General features: G+C 36.0%; 4 protein-coding genes and 1 long non-coding RNA gene across 7 annotated transcripts; 3 read left to right on the forward strand and 2 right to left on the reverse strand.

Moving 5' to 3' along the window:
* The first annotated feature begins 2,703 nt into the window (after window positions 1-2,703).
* On the forward strand, window positions 2,704-3,579 carry PSRP6 (plastid-specific 50S ribosomal protein 6). Of its 2 annotated transcripts, none has more exons than NM_001343528.1 (1): window positions 2,704-3,579. In NM_001343528.1, the coding sequence occupies exon 1, from the start codon at window positions 2,863-2,865 to the stop codon at window positions 3,250-3,252; it is 390 nt and encodes a 129-aa protein (NP_001331057.1). In that variant the 5' UTR covers window positions 2,704-2,862; the 3' UTR covers window positions 3,253-3,579. The 2 variants fall into 2 exon arrangements, with proteins under 2 accessions (NP_001331057.1, NP_568358.1); NM_121793.3 differs by having other exon boundaries at window positions 2,890-3,504.
* Window positions 3,580-3,948: 369 nt separating this feature from the next.
* CSA1 (disease resistance protein (TIR-NBS-LRR class)) lies at window positions 3,949-8,432 on the reverse strand (the record flags this gene model as incomplete). Of its 2 annotated transcripts, NM_121794.2 has the most annotated exons (6): window positions 7,730-8,214; window positions 6,480-7,653; window positions 5,925-6,239; window positions 4,942-5,832; window positions 4,187-4,856; window positions 3,989-4,050 (listed from the first exon to the last, which is right to left on the reverse strand). In NM_121794.2, the coding sequence occupies exons 1-6, from the start codon at window positions 8,209-8,211 to the stop codon at window positions 3,989-3,991; spliced, it is 3,594 nt and encodes a 1,197-aa protein (NP_197290.1). In that variant the 5' UTR covers window positions 8,212-8,214. The 2 variants fall into 2 exon arrangements, with proteins under 2 accessions (NP_001331999.1, NP_197290.1); NM_001343529.1 differs by having other exon boundaries at window positions 3,949-4,856; window positions 7,730-8,432.
* A 2,166-nt stretch (window positions 8,433-10,598) lies between these two features.
* Window positions 10,599-10,884, reverse strand: AT5G02805. The gene has a single exon (NR_142630.1). It is a non-coding gene; the product is annotated as an other RNA (long non-coding RNA).
* A 1,092-nt stretch (window positions 10,885-11,976) lies between these two features.
* Window positions 11,977-18,609, forward strand: DAR4 (DA1-related protein 4). Its single transcript, NM_121795.4, has 13 exons — window positions 11,977-12,545; window positions 12,892-14,017; window positions 14,108-14,404; window positions 14,490-15,260; window positions 15,358-16,460; window positions 16,550-16,670; window positions 16,780-16,860; window positions 16,957-17,073; window positions 17,159-17,371; window positions 17,444-17,515; window positions 17,596-17,714; window positions 17,789-17,847; window positions 17,929-18,609. Exons 1-13 carry the CDS (start codon window positions 12,130-12,132, stop codon window positions 18,273-18,275), a joined length of 4,842 nt encoding a protein of 1,613 aa, NP_197291.2. The 5' UTR covers window positions 11,977-12,129; the 3' UTR covers window positions 18,276-18,609.
* Window positions 18,610-19,486: 877 nt separating this feature from the next.
* Window positions 19,487-22,156, forward strand: AT5G17900 (microfibrillar-associated protein-like protein). The gene is made up of 3 exons (NM_121796.4): window positions 19,487-19,941; window positions 20,212-21,454; window positions 21,694-22,156. The coding sequence occupies exons 2-3, from the start codon at window positions 20,259-20,261 to the stop codon at window positions 21,803-21,805; spliced, it is 1,308 nt and encodes a 435-aa protein (NP_197292.1). The 5' UTR covers window positions 19,487-19,941; window positions 20,212-20,258; the 3' UTR covers window positions 21,806-22,156.
* The last annotated feature ends 178 nt before the right edge of the window (window positions 22,157-22,334 follow it).

The following is a 22,334-nucleotide window of genomic DNA, read 5'->3' on the forward strand; positions in this document are numbered from 1 at the left end:
AGTGAGATTGTGTTGCAATGGTGTTCGTATAATGGTTGAATTAATCACCAACTTAGGTCATTCATTGCTTTCCCGAAAAAACAATACTACTTAATAATTTTTTACGGCCATCAAAATCTGGACATTGCCTAATGTTTTAGGCCTAAAAAGAAATTGATTATTTATATATTATGTATGGTTATATATCAGTTATCAAATATGGACATGTGATTGATAAAATTAATAAAACTAGGATTCGAAAAAATTGAAAATGGAGAAAACTCCAAACCTGAAGGTCGATTGATGTGATTAAGAAGTATTTTGGCTGAGTAGACCACTTTGCAACGCAATCTCAACCGATCACGACTTTTCAAACATAGTCGTCATATCCACATTCTTATGATTTGCTTGTAATTTTTATATTGCATCGTTAAAGAATACACATGAGAATTTAATAAATGATGCAAACAAAAATTAAAGATCATTAATTTGATAAAATTTTGGACCGCCATCTTTTATTTTTTAGTGAAAAAACCGCCGGCTACTTTGTATTCATCATGATTTGAGATAGTTGAAAATACGTTATAAGTCTTTATTCCAATATTCATGACAAGTAGTTATTCCTTTTGTATTCTTAGGAGTTATGTCATTTACTCTATATTGACACAACGTTACTTTGTAGTCAGATAAATATTTATGCAACGTAACCGATATTTCTATTGAAAACTGTTAACATTTTTTAACATGAAATTATTATACATTTCTATTAAATAATAATCGATCGTTTTTCATAAAGGAAAAGCTTGTTTTACGTATCTTTTAAAATTTTCTAGATAATATATAAATATTTCCGACCAAGATCAATTTCCTTTAATTAAGGTCCGAAATAAAAATATTGATAAACAAAAAAAGTATCCAAAAGATTCCTGGTATATTCATTTAGCTGGCATGGCTAGTGCAGTACAAAATACAAACTCTAATTCCAAGAAAACAAAATAACGCAATAATGCAAAGTGCAAACGGACGAGAGCAATCGATTCATATATGGTTCTCTTCTCGATGTAATGCAATCACATGACTAAAACTGGCTCAAATTAGGCCTTTATACAAGACACTTACCTGTAAATAGACTAATATTTGTTTATATAAAACCATCAAATAATATTGTAAACAAATATATATATATATATGTATGTATGTGTTATATATATGTATGTATGTGTTATATCGTGTATAACTATTTAATTTGTTTAATTCACTTGTTCGATTGTATCTTCTTCTTAAACTTAAATCATCTTTTGGTTATATGTGTGTGTCTAATAACTATGTAATCTTTCTTTCAATTCTAATAAAATAAAACAAGATGTTAAAAAAAAAAAAACTATTTAACTATCCATGGTTGATGACTCGTACTTAAGACAAATAATCAAATTTCGTGATTCTAAAAATGAATGAAATTGATTGATATATAAGTGGGATTAGAAAAAAAAGAGTCAGATAAGTGTTATCTCGCGGTTATAATTTCAACGGTGCTAAGATAAGGATAAGGTTTGCGAAACTATATACTAATGCAACAATGGGTACCGTAGGTTTGTGATACCTAATTTGATCTAACCAACAGAATCTCTTCGTACTAGTGTAATCGAGTGGCTGAGCTGTTGATATAGAGATACGTAGTACTATTATTGTAAATAAAGAACCCAAAGAATCAAATTTGTCGACAACAAAATAAGGGGTGATAATCCGATGCACGTGGATTTGGTGAATGTATTGGATAATGCTAGTCACGTAGAAGAAAGTAATCTTATTTTGGGCCATAATTTTAGTAAATGTTTTTGAGTCTACGTAAAGAAGAGTAATTTTCATGGCAATCGCAATTTTCGCTGACAATTGATTATTTTGATATAATGTGAAATTGGTTAGGTTGGTGATAGTAGCTAGTTTGAAGCCTAACTTAGGCTTGTTATTGAGGTATAATACATTATTAACCATAAGTATTAGACAGGTTTTGGACAAATATATTTATTGGTCGCTTTGGCAGCATTGAAAAACCCTAAAAGCCACTAGAATGGATGTCTTCGAATGTCAGTTCACATAAATGTTCGCTAGCTTAATTTTATTTTCTTTTTTAAAAGAGAGGAAGCAATGATAACATAAACATTTTTATAGTGTTTTTTTTGAAACAAAAAGTTAGTTTTCTTCCTCAAATTCGATAACTAAATTACACCATAAATGAGAATATGTTTTTAGTTAAGTAGTTAAATCCATTTGATTCTACCTTTTTTACCAGAGTTTGACTCTACTAAGTCGTGTTACTTCGCATAATAAGGATTGACTATGAATCGTGTCTTGTTTATAAAAAAAAGAAAAAAAAAATTACACAACAAAGTTAAGAAAATTCAAATTTATTAATTTAATAAGCATACTTTGAATATAAATAAATCCTAAAACTCAAACTAATAAAAAAAGTATTTTTTTGTGTAGTATTAAAAGATGCAGAATCCGAAATAATGTATTTTATTGTAGAAGTGATTCAAAAGACCTTATCTCGTAGTCACTTGTAGCATTATTGGTTTAAGGTTAAAGAAAACATTTAAAACTCTGTATACATCATACATGACATCTTTACAAATTGCAAAATATACATTTTTAATCAGCTACTCTATTCTTAAATTCCTTTAATTAACGAGGTTATACAGTTCGATACGTTTAAGCAACAAAAAGTTCGATGCCACTAATAATTTAATTTTTGTTCTCTTCTTATCTTATAGATTGTTGCAGCCTGCAGGCTTGCAGCATAACGAGTTACATAACTATATACAAAGGCCCAATAGACACCTCAAAGGCCCAATAAAAAAGCCCAGGAAAAACGAAAACGAAGATATGAAGTTCTTCTCTAATCCGAAGCAAGAGGCTCAAACTCACTTTCACTTGCACAAAGATAAGGAAACCATGTCTGTGTCAGCGATCTTTGGTACCGGAATCGTCACCGTTGCTGCTTCTCCGGTTCTCCGCCAATTTCAAGTTCCAAAATTGGGTAATGGAGGAGGATTAGGGATGGTGATAGAGTGTTCGTCGAGGCCACAGAAGAAATCGACGGCTCATCACAGGAAGACGAGGCCGAAGAAGACTCAGCCTTGGGACATTAAGAGAAAGCCTACTGTTTACGCTCCTCTTCCTCCTCTTCCGGCGGAATGGAGTCCGTTCACTCTCGCTTCTGACGACGGTGGTGCTGCCACTGCTGCGGGAGATTTGGTTTCAGGCGCTGCCTAGTTGGTATGAGTTATCTGCTGATTTGGTTGTAATCTAGTTTGAGAACTTTTGTTGTTGTTTACTGTGTTTTCAGTTTTCTGATGTTTGTTGTTGGGTTTGTTTGTGTTTGATTGGTGAATGAATGGACCAAATTTGCGATTTATAAAGCTTCAACCTTTCTCCTCTGTTTTTGAGTTTAAAGGTCTCAACTTTATAGTTTATAGCTCTCGTCATTGTCATCTATGTTGCTTCTCTATAATTGCTTTTTTCCTTTTGGGTCTCATTAATTTCTGCAAGTAGTAATTGAATTGGGATGACAAGAGTTTAAGTTTGATATGTGAAAATGAAAGCACAATGGTATCTGTTTTGTGGCGGTTGATGCTGGAGTTGTTGTCAAATGCTCTGTTTGCTGCCATAGCAATGGGAATGTAGCTTCTAAAGAGTACGGTATAGTATACCGCATTATTGGAATTTTAAAATTTCCCTTTAGATTGGATTCAGGTGAAACGGCAATGTGCTCTGCTCACCATAGTGCAACACTTGGTCTAAACACTCTATTGTAGATTTTTAAGCCAAGTGATCTAAAGTGTGTTTGATGAAGAGTTTCAGCAAAAACATTTTTAGAAATGTTTATATCAGTTATGGGTTGATCACTCTGATTCTTGAATCTATCTTGTATCGGTCTAGTCCCAGGAGAAATTTAGAAGATCGATTTATCTTGCATTGCATGTTTATGGAGTCAATTCCAAGATCAACATCAATGGCTATACATTTCATAAAGCACGCATACAGAGTACATCCCGTTGAACCCATTAAACCCTGACACCTTAAAAGCTTAAGTCAAATCATCTGGAGAAATACACAATGAAGATACAAATACAGAGAGTTCGAAAGAATAAATAGTGTGAAAACAGAGGCAATCTATGAGTTTAACACAAAAGAGTGGAACCAAAACCAGTTTTTTGGGAAGAATGAGCTTCACTTGGGATGTTAGTGCTAGAGTTTTCAATGTAAGTCTGCCACTGGCCCTTTGGAGATTCATTACCTTTTGCTTGATCCTTGAAACAACCATTAGCACTTGGAGTTTTGTTGATTTTTACTTTACCTTTTACATCATCATTCCTTGGGGATGGAACTCTGTTCTCTTCAGGTTCAAACACAAAACTGAAACCGGATTTCAAAACTTCAAGCGTAGCTTCCCCACCAGTACCAGTTCTCACACTAAACTCAAGGGATGCTTTGGTCGGAGCACATTTAGGACCACCTTGGCCTTTAACAAGTTTTATGAAGTCTAAGCAGTTGGTGTAGCCAATAAAGACATGATCTGATTCAACTGTTTCTTCTTGGTTGTCTTGTTCAATCAAACTTCCAACCTTCCAAGTAATGCTGCTGGAAGAGCCCTCTCCGTTATTTTGCTCACAAGAGAACTTGACTATCAAGTTGGCATGACTTTTACAGTTCTTGAATGAGACAACAACACATAGGGCTATCCCAGAAAGCCTATTGTGATTCCAGTGAGGAGGTAATTCAAACTCCACCATAGATCCAATTGCATCGTGACTAAACCATGAAGGCATTTCACATCCAGGAAAGCTAGTGCAGAACAAAATCTCAGGAACACAACTCTGCAAAGTTATACAAAGGGGATATACCATTAACCTCAATTCCACTACGCAAAAGAAAACTCTCAAGGGAGAGGAATAGAGATACCTCATCGCATCGTTTAAGCGCACTAGCAAGCAAATGACACTTCCTTTCAGCATATACTACAATTTCCTCCTTTGCAGCTTGTTCCAATTCATTGCAGTTAGTGAAAATGAACGAGGAATTGACATGCTTCATCGGTATAGAACATACCAGCGGTTTTGCAACTGTCTTCAGTGAGCTACAACCATGAACGTTTAAATACTGAAGATTTGGTGGAAGCTGTGGAACATGTGTAAGATTCTTACAATACTTCAAATGAAGCCATTGAAGTTGAGAAAATTTATTGAGGAGATCTGGAAGGCGGCTGATCTTTTCATTCTTGTTTAAGCATAAACGACGCACGGAGAGTATCTTCGGCATATCTTTTATAGCTGTCTCATCCAGAAGCAAGATCTCTAAGCGGCTCATGTTTCCCCAAGTTTCTGGAAACTCATTGAGCTTTGAACAACCAGAGAGGATAAGTTCTTCAAGAGCTTTCAGCTGACCAAGACTGTCAGGGAGCCTTTTCAGCTTCTTGCAGCCTTTCATGTTCAACATAACAAGTCTTTGGAGTCTCCCAATGTCACAAGGAAGTTCCTTTATTGCAGTTCCATCCAAGTATAGTGCTTCCAGCTTATCTGAAATAACCTGAAAGGTTTTAAATTTTGAGCAGCCACTGAGGATGAGAGTTTTCAAAGAGATCAACTGAATCTCTGGAAGAGACTTGAGACTTGTGCATCCTCTCAGGTTCAAGAAAACAAGAAACTTCATATTTTCCATATCCACATGCATCTCTTTCAATGCCGTGCAACCTTCAAGATTTAGCTCTTGAAGATTTTGAGCTTTTCCTAACCCTGCCAAAGTGTTCAACTTCTTTGAGTGATTTAAGTTTACCCATTTTAATTTTGGTGCATCCTGGGGCAATGAACAACAATCATTACAAAGAGTCAGACAACACCCTAAGTTGGACCAATAAAAGAGAAAGCAACTAGTGTATTGTTACAAACCTTGTTATCTTCCCAAACTCGTTCAATCTCGCTATAAGGAAGCTTAAGGTCAACCAAATTACCCGGGTTGAAATCTTGTGGAACTTCTTTTAACGGGAATTTCAGCCAGTGGAGATATCGCACCTCATTCAACGGTAGCAGGAGTCCTTCGGGGAAGTTTAATTTAATGTCACTTTCACATTCTTGAGGACAATGAGTGCTGTAGATTTTGAGATATCTTAGATCCCTCATCATGGCAAAAGCATGGCGATAGAAGCACCATTTTCTTGTAATATCAGACAAGTCAAGGAAAATAGACCTGATATTAGAACCTCCCTGTTGACCAATGGCAAATAACAATACAAATTACAAATGAATCTAGACAACCTTGAAAGTATCATGCATATCATCTATGCAAGAAGGTAAGTCAATGTAAGCTGATAAAATCACATTTTCAAAACGTGAATAACTGGTGTGATCATTCATTGTATTGGATCCTATAGGTCATGGTTTCACTAAAGAAACTGTAAATATAAAAGCAAACATATGTTAAAAAACAAACAGTTTTAGTGTTACCTTGTTTTTGTCCAGCACAGCAATTATGGTGTGATGGTGCCACAACCTATGCCGCCCCTTTCTATCTGTAGCAGTAGCTTCTCGACCAAGTTCCTTGGAGAGCATATACAATGTATCATGCATATCTACTTTGCCAGCATAAATATTAATCATGAACTTGTTCACGAGATCTTCCAATATATTACTAGGGCCATCTGAATCCAATAAACTCGCTACGTAATTCTCATCTTGCGACCTGAAGCAAGCTATGTCAAGAAGTGCATCTTTTTCTTTTTGACTCAGTGCTTTATAACTCCCTTCCCAGACCCTTTGAAGCATCTTGCAAATGCTTTGTCCAGGTGGACTGTTATGGTGTTGATCCAATGCATTTAGTTTTAAGCCCCAGTGACTCTCATCTTTCCCCAAAAGCTCCTTACCCAACATCTGGAGAGCTAGTGGATTTCCTTTAGTATAATGCACGAAATCTTTCGACAACTTGGGGAAATTTCCTTGCCCGGGGCCGGGAGCAGCTCCTTCGTTACCATCAAATGCGTAACGTATAAAATGTTTTATGGCATCTTTGTCGCTTAATGGAGGGACTTCGTAAGTATCATTGACCAAACTTTGTATCATCAATGACTTGTCGCTTGTAGTAATGAGAATCTTGCTTCCTTTCTTAATCCAGTTGCGTTCGCCAAGAAGAGCATCAACTTGGTCCTTGTTACTGACATTGTCAAGAATAACAAGGACTTTGGTCTCGAGTAACTGATCTTTGTAAGCTTCATGAGCAGCTTGTACGGACTCGATGTTGGCATTCTCAACTTTCAATAAACCTTGCAAGAATTTCGTGGCCAAGTAATTTAACCCGTCTTCCTCTGAAGCTTCATGGATATCACGGATTAACACGTGTCTCAGGAATCTATCATTCCACTTCTCATATAGCATCGTAGCGAGAGTGGTTTTACCTATACCGGGCATCCCAACAACACCGATGGTACGAGTTGTTTCGTCCGACCCAAAACGTAACTTTTCTTCTAGTTGCTTAATTCGGAGCTCGATTCCCCAAAAGGTTTCATGACGTTTCTGGTGTCTTTGGGGCGGTAGTGCAGAACATTTAGAAGGAGGACCCTCTGAACGTCTATTTAGTATTTCTTTAACCTTTCGGATAATTATATTGATGACTTCGTCCTCATCGCTGCTAACACTAATTGAGTGAGATGACATAATCATAGCTTTTTATAGATCAATAAGTAATAGAAGGAGTTGTTTACCTTTTCTCATCCAACACGATGCCGGTTAAAAATGGAACATATTGTAAAGCTTCCTTCCATTCTTTCTTCGTCTTCTTGTCAGTAGACTTCACCAGCTCCCTGAACTTATCCCCGAAGTCTCCCTTCAATTCTTTAACAGTGACGGGCTGTACCTTGTAGAAGATTGGAATCACCACGAGCTCCTTTTGTTCCGTTCTTTCTTTCATCTTCGCAAGCTCCTTCAAACACCATTTTGACTCCGTGTACCTTGGAGAGAAAATGGCTAGCGCGATCCTCGAACCTTCTATTCTTTCGAGCAGAACACTCAACTCTTGGCCCATCTCTTCATCTGTGTCTATGAAGGCATTGATCCCTTTCCTTTTTAAGCCCTTCTCCAGATGACTGACGAAGTTCTTGCGCAGTTCGACTCCACGGAAATTAATGAACACTTGATCTTGGGGTGTCTCACCGTCCGTTTTCACCCAGGAGGAGGAGCTTGTCATTTCTATCTGGCTTTAGTGCTCTCAAAACTGAAAGACTCGAAATTAGCCTCTGTTCTGCCATCGACTTTAGGACTATCTCAAAGGATAAGTCAATGGAACTTTCAAATTCAATAACTAATTTTTTCTGTATCAAAAGAACAAAAAAGATTTTAAATGAAATATTGATAACAAAGTAATAGTTCATGGTATTACAAGTAACTATTATGGATGGTAGTATGCTAATTACAAATCTTTTAACACTCAAGTTTTTAGTAAACAATACAGTATTATTATAGTTCTAATCTTTTAGTGGCTATTTTTTTTTTTCTTTTCCGAAAACGGATGAATAGTGAGACAGAAGACAATTTCATTACTCATAATAGAAAACAACTCGGGATAGGATAAATAATTCTCAAATTTTTGTTAATCTCCTTCTACGATCCGAGAGACCGAGACCAATCTTTGTTAATACTTTATGACATGGCGTAAAACATTGTTTTTACCGAAAAATTAAACTAGAGAACACATGGATGCAACCTACTTAAACCATTAACCAAATACGTGGTTAAAAATTCTTAAACTTTCTTTATAAATTCAGTCTAAGTAAAATAACATATTTAATTTTGAATAAAATAATTGGTTCACTCGGGTATACAGAATAGTACACAAAAACTGTAAGAAAAGTTAAGAATAACGTTTTAAATATTACATTTGTGATTAGTAATTGTTAAAGCATTACCTCATATAGCAGCACAACGATACATAATTATCATTTTTGACCAGCATTAACTATGCAAATACGACCGCACATCTATAAAGAAAAAAAGTATATACGACAACGCTCTATCGAATATAGTGTACAAATTAAACTGGGTGGTTCACCTAACCTAGCTAGTTGAATATATTTTAAATTGTGTGTAATGGTTGTGTTCACCTAACCAAACTATGAACAATTCGATGGTTATATATTTTATTCATACACATAGATTTTAGTCTATAGATGCTGTATTTTTTTTATTTTTATTTTTTTCCATTCATATTATGATCACTAAATGACACTATTTCTCTCTTCTTTGTATATACTAGATATGGTTTTAACTTTTTGATTAAGATATTAACAAATTTGGATTTCTTCAATATAATTAGTAATTATATTATATATAATATTAAAATCATCTAATAGTATGATATACTAATTTGGTTTCACAATATTTGATGTTGTAGGTTTTTCATACAAATTAAAAAAAGGAGAAATTTTACATTTTTTAATTAATATTTTGTTTGTTTAATAATATCAATTCTACTTCTTTCTTCTCTATTAGTCATGAATAAAAATAATAATAATATTGATTCAAAAAATCAATCTCTGTGGAATAAGAAAAAAACCCACATCATTAATCTTTGTAGAAGAGAAAAAGTATTTCATTATTATATTCATAAATATACATGATATATTATTGAAAATTGTACTACATTTCTCTTCTTTAGGTTTTGTGAAAAACCCTCAAAATAGCCAATATATATAAAAGCATCTCCAATGCATACTTTTCTTTTTTCTATATTTTAGAAACAACTCTATTTTAGAAGAAATATAATTAATGTTGCTGCAATGTATTTTTTAAAAATAGAGTTTCCTCTAAAATAAAAAAAATGGAAATTACTTTATATATAAAGTAAAAAGTAAAAACTAAGAGTTATTTATTTTAAAGAAAATTCTATTTTACAGTTATACATTAAAAAAAATATCTTTAAAATAGAAAAAAATAAAAGTGCACATTAGAGATGCTATTAAAATAGACGTATGTAAATCTCGTGGACGATTCCGTGCATCATTGACTTTACCAACCCATTTGTGCTCTACCTAGGGAAGAAATCTATTTAACGATTGGTAATTTGGTATCACTACCATTTATTATTAGGTCCACCCGTTACTATTTCTACAATTTGGTCCCCTCGTCTCATCTTTATAGGCCCTCCACCAATTAATGCCCTCGGACGTTTCTTTGATTCTTAATGACTATAAACTCGCCTTTGGAATTTTCAAAATCTTTAAGTGAACAAAACATCTGTCATACGCAAGTGGATGCTGGAATTGTGATAAAGTATGGTTTAGTCAGAAATCAAAATTAATACACAACAACTGTAGATGCTACCACGGGCCACGGCTAATCCTACAACTCCAAAATCCAATATAAGTCGTCGAACTTTAATAGCAAATTTTTATGTCATCGAACCAATAACGAGATTAGCTACAAGATTATACAACGTCAAAATACTTCAATCCCTTTAATTTTTGAGGTGAATCTTGCTATTTTTGTTTGTAAAATTTTGTTATATATGTAACTGATGCCATACATGCATTGACTAGTTTTAAGGGATGCAAAATTCTATAGAAATGGTTGCGGTTTGTCACGACCCTTTTGTTGGGATGTATCATGACAGTTGCGTGGCTTCCGCTGGGCCATTTCACTGGAGCAGGTGAATGTGCTTTAGTGAAGGGCATGGATGACTCAGGTTGGAGGAATTATTTTGGAGTTAGACAGAACAATTTGGGTAGAGTTTGAGTCTTTATTACTAATTGAGGATCAAACACAGATGAGGAGATTAGGCCATTCCTGCACAAACTGGTCGTGATTTAAAGTCAATCACCTAATAAGCTCAAAGCAGGACAAAACTAGTTGGAGATGGTCGATGGTAGAAAAGTTGGTCGGATAATATTGAGATTGTCGACCGATGCACGATCTTTTGAAAACAAGCCCATGACAGATTGCTGTAAAAAAATGATGGTTGAATAGGAAGATGTAAAATTACTAAAATAGAGACAATACAAATGATTTACAAAAAAACATCAAAACTAATCTGTAAAGAAAAAAACACACACACCAAAATTATATTTTTCTTTTAAGCACCAAGAATCCGACATAAGTTTTTGTTTGTCTATTAGTTTATTATATGTAGTTTATTAGTTTATTATTTAGATAAAAAATTATTCCTTAAAAAAAAAACCATAAAAACGGGATTGTTACCGTATAACGAAATTACAAAATCTAGATGTGGTTCCAAGTTCTAACCATTAGGTTCAACATCCCAAAGATCAGTTGATAGACTGGTGATTCCACTAGAAAAGTTGACAAAAGGGGCAATTGGTAGAAACAATAGAGACTTTAACTCGGTTTTTTTCAAATGTTCAAAGTTTGATTTAATTATTCAACCACTTTTTTTTAAAAAAAAATCTAATAATGAAAACCTTCTGTTTTTTTTTTTAAAGTCAATCCCCAATATTATCTATGTTAATATTTTTGAAATACATATTTGTTGTTTTAATTGAGTCGTTTTCTAATTTTTGCACCTAAACATTCAATCGAATCTTTTCTTAAAGTTCGATAATATATGAAAACAAATTAAACTTCAATATTAATATATAAGACGATATACCGCAGAAAAAATATTAAAACTAACAATCAAAAAATTATATAATTTAAACACAAAATAAAACAATACAACGTAAAATTTAAAAAATTTAGTAACCCAAACTCGAATCTTTTAGTAGTATTAAAAGAATTACACATATTTTTCTCACCAAAATTATCTTTTAATTTTTTAATTATATTCTACTTATTACCAACTATAATTATTTCCAAGTAGTCGTTAGTAAGTTACTTACTTATTAGTTATTACATGTTTTGATTATTCTAATTTTAATTGTCAAACACATTAGAATATTTTTAAACTCTAGAAATATTATTTTAAACACTTTAGTTTTGAATTTTACCATTGCATTTGAACAACTTGTTTCAATATTATTAAATAAGAAATCTCAAATATTAATATACGAAAAGGAGAGAAAATAAAATAGTATTGGCATATTCTGGGAAACCTTCAATTTCTTTTTGTGTGTTAAGAATAGATAGATGAGAGTGATGATTTGGAGAAAGAGAGATGGAACCACCAGCTGCTCGTGTAACGCCGTCGATTAAGGCCGACTGTAGTCACAGCGTCAACATCATCTGCGAGGAAACAGTACTGCACTCCCTTGTCAGCCACCTCTCGGCCGCTTTACGCCGGGAAGGCATATCTGTGTTTGTGGATGCGTGCGGATTGCAGGAAACCAAGTTCTTCTCCATTAAACAGAATCAGCCGTTGACAGATGGGGCTAGGGTTTTGGTGGTGGTTATTTCCGACGAGGTGGAGTTCTACGATCCTTGGTTTCCTAAGTTCTTAAAGGTTATCCAGGGTTGGCAAAACAACGGCCACGTGGTGGTTCCAGTCTTCTACGGCGTCGATTCGTTGACCCGAGTTTACGGGTGGGCCAATAGTTGGCTGGAGGCCGAAAAATTAACCAGCCACCAATCAAAGTTCGTATACATTATACTTTTTTCTTTTGTCAAAAACAAGTAAATGTACTAATCATATAAACCGCTAGACTTATATCATATGTGTATATATAATTAGGCAATCAAATTTTGAATAATCCAAGTGAAACTCAGATAATTTTGGAGTTATGTGATGAACTAAAGACACCTTTACATTTTCATTGCTGGAATTGTTGTTAAGAGATTACTTTGTGTATATGCATTGATTTGAAATTTTTTTGGTTAAATTTTTAGTTTGTTGTTCAATTAAAAGACTTTAGTTGAAATAAAACATATTTGAAGTGATTGTTGAATAATAGAGGGTAGTTGTTTTTCCTTTCTTGGGCAGGATCTTAAGCAATAATGTACTCACGGACTCCGAACTAGTGGAAGAGATCGTCAGAGATGTTTATGGGAAGCTTTATCCTGCAGAACGAGTTGGAATTTACGCGAGGCTACTAGAGATAGAAAAGTTGCTTTACAAGCAACATAGGGACATCCGAAGCATAGGAATTTGGGGTATGCCTGGCATAGGCAAGACGACGCTTGCTAAAGCAGTCTTTAATCACATGTCCACTGATTATGATGCTTCTTGCTTCATCGAGAACTTTGATGAAGCTTTTCATAAGGAGGGACTCCACCGTTTGCTCAAAGAAAGAATTGGTAAAATTCTAAAGGATGAGTTTGACATAGAAAGTTCGTATATTATGAGACCGACCCTCCATAGGGACAAATTATACGATAAAAGGATTCTTGTTGTTTTAGATGATGTGCGCGATTCCCTTGCTGCAGAGTCCTTCCTTAAAAGGCTTGATTGGTTTGGTTCCGGAAGCCTTATAATCATAACCTCCGTTGATAAACAAGTGTTTGCCTTTTGTCAGATCAATCAAATATACACGGTTCAAGGTTTAAATGTGCACGAGGCTCTGCAGCTTTTCTCCCAAAGCGTATTTGGAATAAACGAGCCAGAGCAGAATGACAGGAAACTGTCAATGAAGGTGATTGACTATGTTAATGGAAACCCGTTAGCTCTCAGCATTTACGGCCGAGAGCTAATGGGGAAGAAGTCAGAAATGGAGACTGCATTCTTCGAGCTCAAGCATTGTCCTCCCTTAAAGATTCAGGATGTGCTAAAAAACGCTTATAGTGCACTTAGCGACAATGAGAAGAACATTGTTTTGGACATTGCTTTTTTCTTCAAGGGAGAAACTGTCAATTATGTGATGCAGCTGCTTGAGGAATCTCATTACTTTCCACGTCTTGCAATAGATGTTCTTGTGGACAAGTGTGTGTTAACTATCTCAGAAAACACAGTGCAAATGAATAATTTGATCCAAGACACCTGCCAAGAAATCTTCAATGGAGAAATTGAGACCTGCACCAGAATGTGGGAACCTTCCAGAATCAGATATCTGCTAGAATATGATGAACTTGAAGGAAGTGGAGAAACCAAAGCAATGCCTAAATCTGGTCTGGTCTGTCAAATTCTACTATATGCATTACCTGAGTTGTTCTATTAAGGCGAGCCTAACTTATTGATCTATCAATTTCTCTTGTTCTCTCAGGTCGCTGAACACATCGAAAGCATATTCCTGGACACTTCAAACGTGAAATTTGATGTCAAACACGATGCATTCAAGAATATGTTTAATCTCAAATTCCTAAAGATATACAATTCATGCTCTAAATATATTTCTGGACTCAATTTTCCAAAGGGCCTCGATTCTCTGCCTTATGAGCTAAGGCTCCTCCACTGGGAGAACTACCCTTTGCAATCCTTGCCTCAAGATTTTGACTTTGGACACCTTGTTAAGCTCAGTATGCCTTACAGCCAGCTTCATAAACTCGGGACAAGAGTCAAGGTAGGCTGACTAAGTCTGGGTATTTATCTGCAACTTCGCTTATAACATTACTGTTTCATTCATTTTCAATTTTTTATATTTTCAGGACCTTGTGATGTTAAAGAGGCTCATTCTTTCTCATTCTTTACAGCTAGTTGAATGTGACATACTAATATATGCTCAAAATATCGAGCTAATTGATCTTCAAGGCTGTACAGGATTGCAAAGATTTCCAGACACGAGTCAATTACAGAATCTCCGGGTAGTAAATCTCTCAGGTTGCACAGAGATCAAATGTTTCTCAGGGGTTCCACCAAATATTGAGGAATTACATCTCCAAGGAACTCGTATAAGGGAAATACCAATATTCAATGCGACCCATCCCCCCAAGGTTAAGCTGGACCGGAAAAAGCTTTGGAATCTTCTAGAAAACTTCTCGGATGTTGAGCATATCGATTTGGAGTGTGTAACAAATCTAGCTACAGTTACCTCAAATAATCATGTTATGGGCAAGCTTGTCTGCTTGAATATGAAATATTGTTCCAATTTGCGAGGCCTTCCTGACATGGTCAGTTTAGAATCTCTCAAAGTTCTTTATCTGTCGGGCTGTTCAGAGCTTGAGAAAATTATGGGTTTCCCGAGAAACTTGAAAAAACTATATGTTGGTGGAACCGCCATACGAGAATTGCCACAGCTTCCCAACAGTCTAGAATTCCTGAATGCTCATGGTTGTAAGCATCTGAAGTCAATTAATTTGGATTTTGAGCAGCTTCCTAGGCACTTCATCTTCAGTAATTGTTATAGATTTTCTTCACAAGTGATCGCTGAGTTCGTAGAGAAAGGTCTTGTAGCAAGTTTAGCAAGAGCAAAACAAGAGGTTTTTTACCTTTCTCTCGCTCTCTATCGCACGTTCATTTATTCTCATGCACACAGCACACAGGTTAACTAATTAATTTTGGCCTTTGCTTGAACAGGAACTCATCAAAGCACCTGAAGTCATCATCTGTATTCCTATGGACACACGGCAGAGATCCTCCTTTCGCTTGCAAGCAGGTCGAAATGCAATGACAGACTTAGTTCCGTGGATGCAAAAACCTATCTCAGGCTTTTCTATGTCAGTTGTAGTATCATTTCAAGATGATTACCACAATGATGTAGGTCTTCGCATTAGGTGTGTAGGTACATGGAAGACCTGGAACAACCAGCCTGATAGAATAGTTGAGAGATTTTTTCAATGTTGGGCTCCTACCGAAGCTCCAAAAGTTGTAGCGGATCACATTTTTGTCTTGTATGATACCAAAATGCATCCTAGTGATAGTGAAGAAAACCACATCAGTATGTGGGCTCATGAAGTCAAATTTGAATTCCACACAGTGAGTGGGGAAAACAATCCTCTAGGTGCTAGTTGCAAGGTGACTGAATGTGGTGTCGAGGTAATTACAGCTGCAACAGGTGATACTAGTGTTAGTGGAATTATAAGAGAAAGTGAAACTATAACTATTATCGAGAAGGAGGATACTATTATTGATGAGGAGGATACTCCTCTTTTGTCCAGAAAGCCAGAGGAAACGAATCGTTCTCGTTCATCTAGCGAATTACAGAAGCTTTCTAGTACGTCAAGTAAGGTAAGATCTAAGGGAAATGTGTTTTGGAAGTGGTTAGGTTGTTTTCCCCTGCAGCCAAAAAACTTGAGATCTAGAAGTAGGCGCACAACAGCGTTAGAAGAAGCGTTAGAAGAAGCATTAAAAGAAAGAGAAAAATTAGAGGACACCAGAGAGTTACAAATAGCATTAATAGAGTCAAAGAAGATAAAAAAAATAAAGCAAGCAGACGAAAGGGATCAAATAAAGCACGCAGACGAAAGGGAACAAAGAAAGCATTCCAAAGATCATGAGGAAGAAGAAATAGAGTCAAATGAGAAAGAAGAAAGAAGGCATTCCAAAGATTATGTGATAGAAGAATTAGTGTTAAAGGGGAAAGGTAAAAGAAAGCAACTGGATGATGATAAAGCCGACGAAAAGGAACAAATAAAGCATTCCAAAGATCATGTGGAAGAAGAAGTGAATCCTCCTCTTAGGTAACGCTTTTATGTGCTTCTGTAAGTGTGTATAAGGAATTCTTGGATTTTACGTTTACTTGCTCAGATCATATCTATTTTACTTGTAGCAAATGCAAGGATTGCAAATCTGCAATTGAAGATGGAATATCTATCAATGCCTACGGTTCTGTTTGGCATCCTCAATGTTTCTGTTGCCTTCGTTGTCGGGAGCCTATTGCTATGAACGAGGTTTTTAACCATATAAATACCAGCTTGAAATTGATTGCTACTTTAATGTGATTACTGCTTGACTCTTGTACATTTTGTTTTCTGATGCAAAACATATATAACTCGTTAGATTTCAGACTTAAGAGGAATGTATCACAAACCTTGCTACAAGGAGCTCCGTCATCCGAATTGCTATGTCTGCGAAAAAAAGGTAAGTATATTCTCATGAGTTGGGTTTTGGACAATGAAACTACAAAAGAATTGGTCGTAGTGTATGTAAAATGTAATAGTATATTATTTCTTTCAGATTCCTCGTACTGCGGAAGGTTTAAAGTACCATGAGCATCCGTTCTGGATGGAAACATACTGCCCTTCTCATGATGGTGATGGAACTCCCAAATGTTGTAGCTGTGAAAGATTAGAGGTCCTTAATTATAGTTCTTTGACTAGATTAGATGAATATTGAAACAGAGAAACCTTCTGGTTTGACTTGTTATAGTTCTGTGCAGCATTGCGGAACACAGTATGTAATGCTTGCAGATTTTCGATGGCTATGTCGAGAATGTATGGACAGCGCGATTATGGATTCTGATGAATGCCAACCTTTGCACTTTGAAATCCGTGAATTCTTTGAGGGCTTACACATGAAGATTGAGGAAGAATTTCCTGTTTATTTGGTGGAGAAAAATGCTCTGAATAAAGCTGAGAAGGAAGAGAAGATTGTGAGTACATTTCCCAAACTAAAACTTCCTGATTTCTCTATCTCTCTCTCTCACTCTCTTCGTATGTCTCAGGACAAACAGGGGGATCAGTGTCTGATGGTAGTCAGAGGTATTTGCCTATCTGAAGAGCAGATTGTCACAAGTGTAAGACATTAACTAAGATCAAAATGATACTTAAAAAGATTGAAAATAGAATGGATTTTAACTCTATTCCACGTATACAGGTCTCACAAGGAGTAAGGAGGATGTTGAATAAGCAGATACTAGATACGGTTACAGAGTCTCAAAGGGTTGTTCGCAAGTGCGAGGTCACTGCAATTCTCATCTTATATGGGCTTCCTAGGTACTCTACCTCATCATCTTCTTTCTAAATACTCTCTTGCGCCAACTGGCTCAATCAAATCTATGTTCACACAGGTTACTCACAGGATATATCTTGGCCCATGAGATGATGCATGCTTATCTTAGACTCAATGGTATGTAAGAGTCAAATATGTAATACTCCATTTGTACCCCCATTTGAGGAGAGTTCTCAAAGTCCTTTGGTTTGATCACAGGTTACAGGAATCTTAACATGGTTCTTGAAGAAGGATTATGCCAAGTGTTAGGCTACATGTGGTTGGAGTGTCAGACATACGTTTTTGATACTGCCACAATAGCTTCTTCTTCTTCTTCTTCCCGCACTCCTCTATCTACAACCACATCAAAGAAAGTTGACCCATCTGATTTTGAGAAGAGGCTGGTAAATTTCTGCAAGCATCAGATAGAAACAGATGAGTCACCATTCTTCGGTGACGGGTTCAGGAAAGTTAACAAAATGATGGCCTCAAATAATCACAGCCTTAAGGATACCCTGAAAGAGATCATCAGCATTTCCAAGACTCCACAATATTCAAAGTTATGATAGCCAGCCATATGTTATACCAGTAATGCACGTTTTCATTCTTTGGTGTGAACACAGTTTCTTCTTGCTCTATTGCTCTTGTTCTCATGTTTTAAGAGTTTCTCCTTCGTTTTGCAGCCATAGAAACTTTAAACAATCTTGCCTGTTGTACAAATGTATTTTTCGCTGGAATGAATTCTTGCTGTGATAAAACTGAAGGATTCCTTAGCTCTTGATCCACTTCTAGCGTCGTATCACAAAAGCACATTAGGTATTATTGTTATTTGAATGTATCATTGTTGGAGGTATATAGAGTGGCTCAAGTCTCCCAAATATAACGAAGCTAAAATGTTTGTTATAGTGCTTTTAGTATTGGAATATCTTTATCTCTGTTCAACATTTACACTATACAGTTATCACCGATAATAATATTTGACTGTTTCAATCGCATTGATTCTACACTTCAAATTCACTGTTTTTCATAGCTTCCACTTCCACCCTTCCACCATTTGTGCTATATAGAGGCCTGGGGGTTCGGTTATATCGGTTTAATCGGGTTTTCGGTTTTTTCGGATTTTTAAAATTTTGCCGAATTGGATCGAACAAAAATTATTCGGTTCGGTTCTCGGTTTTTTCGGTTCGGTTATGGACTAAAAATTGTGTTCCAAATTGAACTGAATAATTGTTATTTTTCGGTTTATTAGGTTAACCGAAAATAATTTTCATATTATAGCTATACATAACAAACAATCCAAGACAATTTACAAGCCACCATCATTGTCGGAGCTCTACCATCATCGTCAACGCACAACCACCATCGCATAATCTTCTCGTCGAAAAAAATAAAATAAAAGAAATAAATAAATCGCTGACATAAAAGAAAAATAATTCAAATGAGAAGATCAAGTGATCGAGGAAGAAGCATTCACCTAAGACCTGGAGTAAATAAATCAAGAGTGTATACAATGATATAGAGAGAAGCCACTAGATCCAAAATTCTTAAGAAAAGAGGTGGAAGAAGAAGAAAAAACAAATGGGAACAGATTTAAATTTAGGGTTTTTCTTTTTATACTGTATAAAATAATTGTGGGCTGTAACATATATTGGGCCAAACGAAAATAATTAGTATTATGGGCCAACAAACAAAAGTTTAAATGAAAGCCCATATATAATAAAATCAATTAGGGTTTTTAATCTTAAACATGGCGGCCGACCTTCTTCTTCTTCCTTAAGACAATACATAATGACAGAAGCAAACTGGGGAAGATGAAGATGGAGTGGTGAAGAACAAAACCGAATAACCGTTCGGTTCAGAGGTGCCGAACCGAACCGACCCGTAAACCGAAATCTTCGAAAGAAATTGCCGATCGGTTTGCTACTGTTCCAAACCTCGGTGCCGAAAACCGAAACAGTCGGTTTTTTCGGTTCGGTTTTCTCGGTTTATTCCGAATGATATACCAATCCTGGTTTAAATTGAAGGGCTGAATAAACCAAATATTTCATAGGCCCATGAAAGCCCAATAGAAATTACTGTGACATGTTTATGAGATTTTCGCGTGGCTTATTGTTGAGTTATAACGTTTCGGCTTCCCGACCTCAACCGTCTTCTGCTCCTCCGCCCCGCCACAGTTTCTTAGGGTTCTTCCGCATTGTTTCTCCGAATTGCAATCCCCTCATTCTCCACAATGTAAGTTTCGTTTATTTTGTCTTCAATTTCTTCTGGATTTTGTCAATTTATGTTTCCTTTGTTCTCTCTTTCAGAATCATCGAGTCTCTTGTTTTAGGTTTTATCCGATTCTGATTTGTATACCTGTCAACTTCATTTGTTAATCTGTGTGCTGATTTAGCTTCCTAACTCTGTTGATCGATTTGGGGAATTAGCTCTTTTTCTTTTCGTGGTGAATACTAATGATGCAAAGCTTTGAATCTGATCCATGTATTTTTTTATATGCTGCAGAAACAGATAGCTAATATAATTGAGTTTGGATACTCGCAAGTGAAAATATGTCGGTCACAGCGGGAGTGAGTGAATCTGCAATTGCTGTAAGGGAGAAACTAAAAGGTGGTATTGGACAGACTAAAGTGCGAAGGTATTGGCCAGGAAAAGCTCCGGAGTGGGCTGAGGAAGCTGAAGAAGATGATGATGTTAGGATGCAGAAGGTTTCTGTTTTGGATAGAGCTTTTCCAAAGAATGATGATTTGGGTGTTGCTAGGAAGGATGATCCAAGGCTGCGCCGTTTAGCTAAGACTAAAGTTGAAAACCGTGACGAAGTTAGAGCTGATCATCGGCGGATAAGACAGGCTGAGATTATTTATACGGAAGAAGAAGAATCGAGGAATCAAGAGAATAGAGACGAGGACGATGATGAAGATGCCTTGGAAGAGAGAAGAAGAAGAATTAGAGAGAAAAATCTTAGAAGAGCGCAAGAGGAGGCTGCTTTACTTCCTTTAGAAGAAGAAGATGAGATACAAGAGGAAGAAGAGGAGGAGGAGGAGTCTGAGTACGAGACTGATTCGGAAGATGATATGCCTGGTATTGCCATGATTAAGCCTGTTTTTGTACCGAAAGCTGAGAGAGATACAATTGCAGAGCGAGAGAGGCTTGAGGCTGAAGAAGAAGCTCTTGAAGAATTAGCAAAGAGAAAATTGGAGCAAAGAAAATTAGAGACAAAGCAAATAGTGGTTGAGGAAGTTAGGAAAGATGAAGAGATACGGAAGAACATTCTATTGGAGGAAGCAAATATTGGAGATGTGGAAACTGATGATGAACTCAATGAAGCTGAGGAGTATGAAGTTTGGAAGACAAGAGAGATTGGTAGGATCAAGAGAGAAAGAGATGCAAGGGAAGCTATGCTGAGAGAGAGGGAAGAAATAGAGAAGTTGAGGAATATGACAGAGCAGGAGAGGAGAGATTGGGAGAGGAAGAATCCGAAACCTTTGTCAGCTCAACCGAAAAAGAAATGGAACTTTATGCAGAAATATTACCACAAGGGTGCCTTCTTCCAGGCAGATCCTGATGATGAGGCAGGTTCTGCTGGAACCGATGGTATATTTCAGCGCGACTTCTCTGCTCCAACTGGAGAAGATAGGTTGGACAAATCGATTCTCCCCAAAGTTATGCAAGTCAAGCACTTTGGTCGTAGTGGAAGAACTAAATGGACTCACCTTGTCAATGAGGACACAACAGATTGGAGTAACCCGTAAGTTTTCTGATTTCAGCGTTTCTTTTCTTGCGTTTTGTTAGGCACAGACTCGTTTAGGTCTCTGAAATATGATTAATAGCTTATGAGTAGAAACATTAAGATGAGAACTGAAATAAATCAGTGCATGCAAATGTGAACCCGGGTAGTGTTGGGAGATTCTTGCATCTGTTTTTCTCGTTTCATGAGAGCTGCAGATTTTGATATTTTTACTTAACATAAAATGAATGATTGTGCAGGTGGACTTCCAATGATCCTCTACGTGAAAAATACAACAAGAAAATGGCAGGCATGGATGCTCCTATCGCAAAACCAAAAGGGAGCAAGAAGATGAAAGATTGGGAGTCTTAAACCGCACCAACATTTAGTTTGCTTTTTAAAAAAAATCCAAAACGATACAGAAGTGTTATGTGGTAGTAAAAAACATCGTAACATCTTACTCAGTTATGTCTTGAGTCCTCTAAATCGTAGTAATTAAAAATATTGCTTTGTGGAAGACATCTAGTCTTTTGTATCGGGATCAATTATGCATCAATCAAAGCTGTCTGCTTGTATTACGAAAGCATAGTTAGTTACATATTTCCATGGCAGGAGGTGGTTGATGGGATTTTTTTTGGCAGAACTGATTTGAGTTTCAATAGACAATTCTATGGCTAGAATCGCTTATTATATAACATTCTGAATACAGTGATGCTTGCCAATCTAGATTAGTATTTGTAAGAATGGAATCTATATTTTATAAGACTGCAAAAGACTGTTAAACTAACACTATCTTTTACACTTCGATATCATTATTAACTGGAATTTAAATTTAAATTCTGGAGAAGTTTGCACCAAAAAAAAAAAAAAAAATCTGGTGAAGCTAATTTGGTTAGATAAC

Source organism: Arabidopsis thaliana, chromosome 5, assembly GCF_000001735.4.
Source record: "Arabidopsis thaliana chromosome 5, partial sequence".
Lineage (NCBI taxonomy): Eukaryota > Viridiplantae > Streptophyta > Magnoliopsida > Brassicales > Brassicaceae > Arabidopsis > Arabidopsis thaliana.

Excerpts from the sequence above, each read along its gene's own strand:
- PSRP6 (NM_001343528.1), top strand. The coding sequence starts at position 2,863 with ATGAAGTTCTTCTCTAATCCGAAGCAAGAGGCTCAAACTCACTTTCAC.
- DAR4 (NM_121795.4), top strand. The coding sequence starts at position 12,130 with ATGGAACCACCAGCTGCTCGTGTAACGCCGTCGATTAAGGCCGACTGT. Across the intron at positions 15,261-15,357 it reads TAGCAAGAGCAAAACAAGAG|GAACTCATCAAAGCACCTGA; the intron begins GTTTTTTACCTT and ends TTGCTTGAACAG. Across the intron at positions 17,074-17,158 it reads GTAGCTGTGAAAGATTAGAG|CATTGCGGAACACAGTATGT; the intron begins GTCCTTAATTAT and ends AGTTCTGTGCAG.
- AT5G17900 (NM_121796.4), top strand. The coding sequence starts at position 20,259 with ATGTCGGTCACAGCGGGAGTGAGTGAATCTGCAATTGCTGTAAGGGAG. Across the intron at positions 21,455-21,693 it reads ACAACAGATTGGAGTAACCC|GTGGACTTCCAATGATCCTC; the intron begins GTAAGTTTTCTG and ends ATGATTGTGCAG.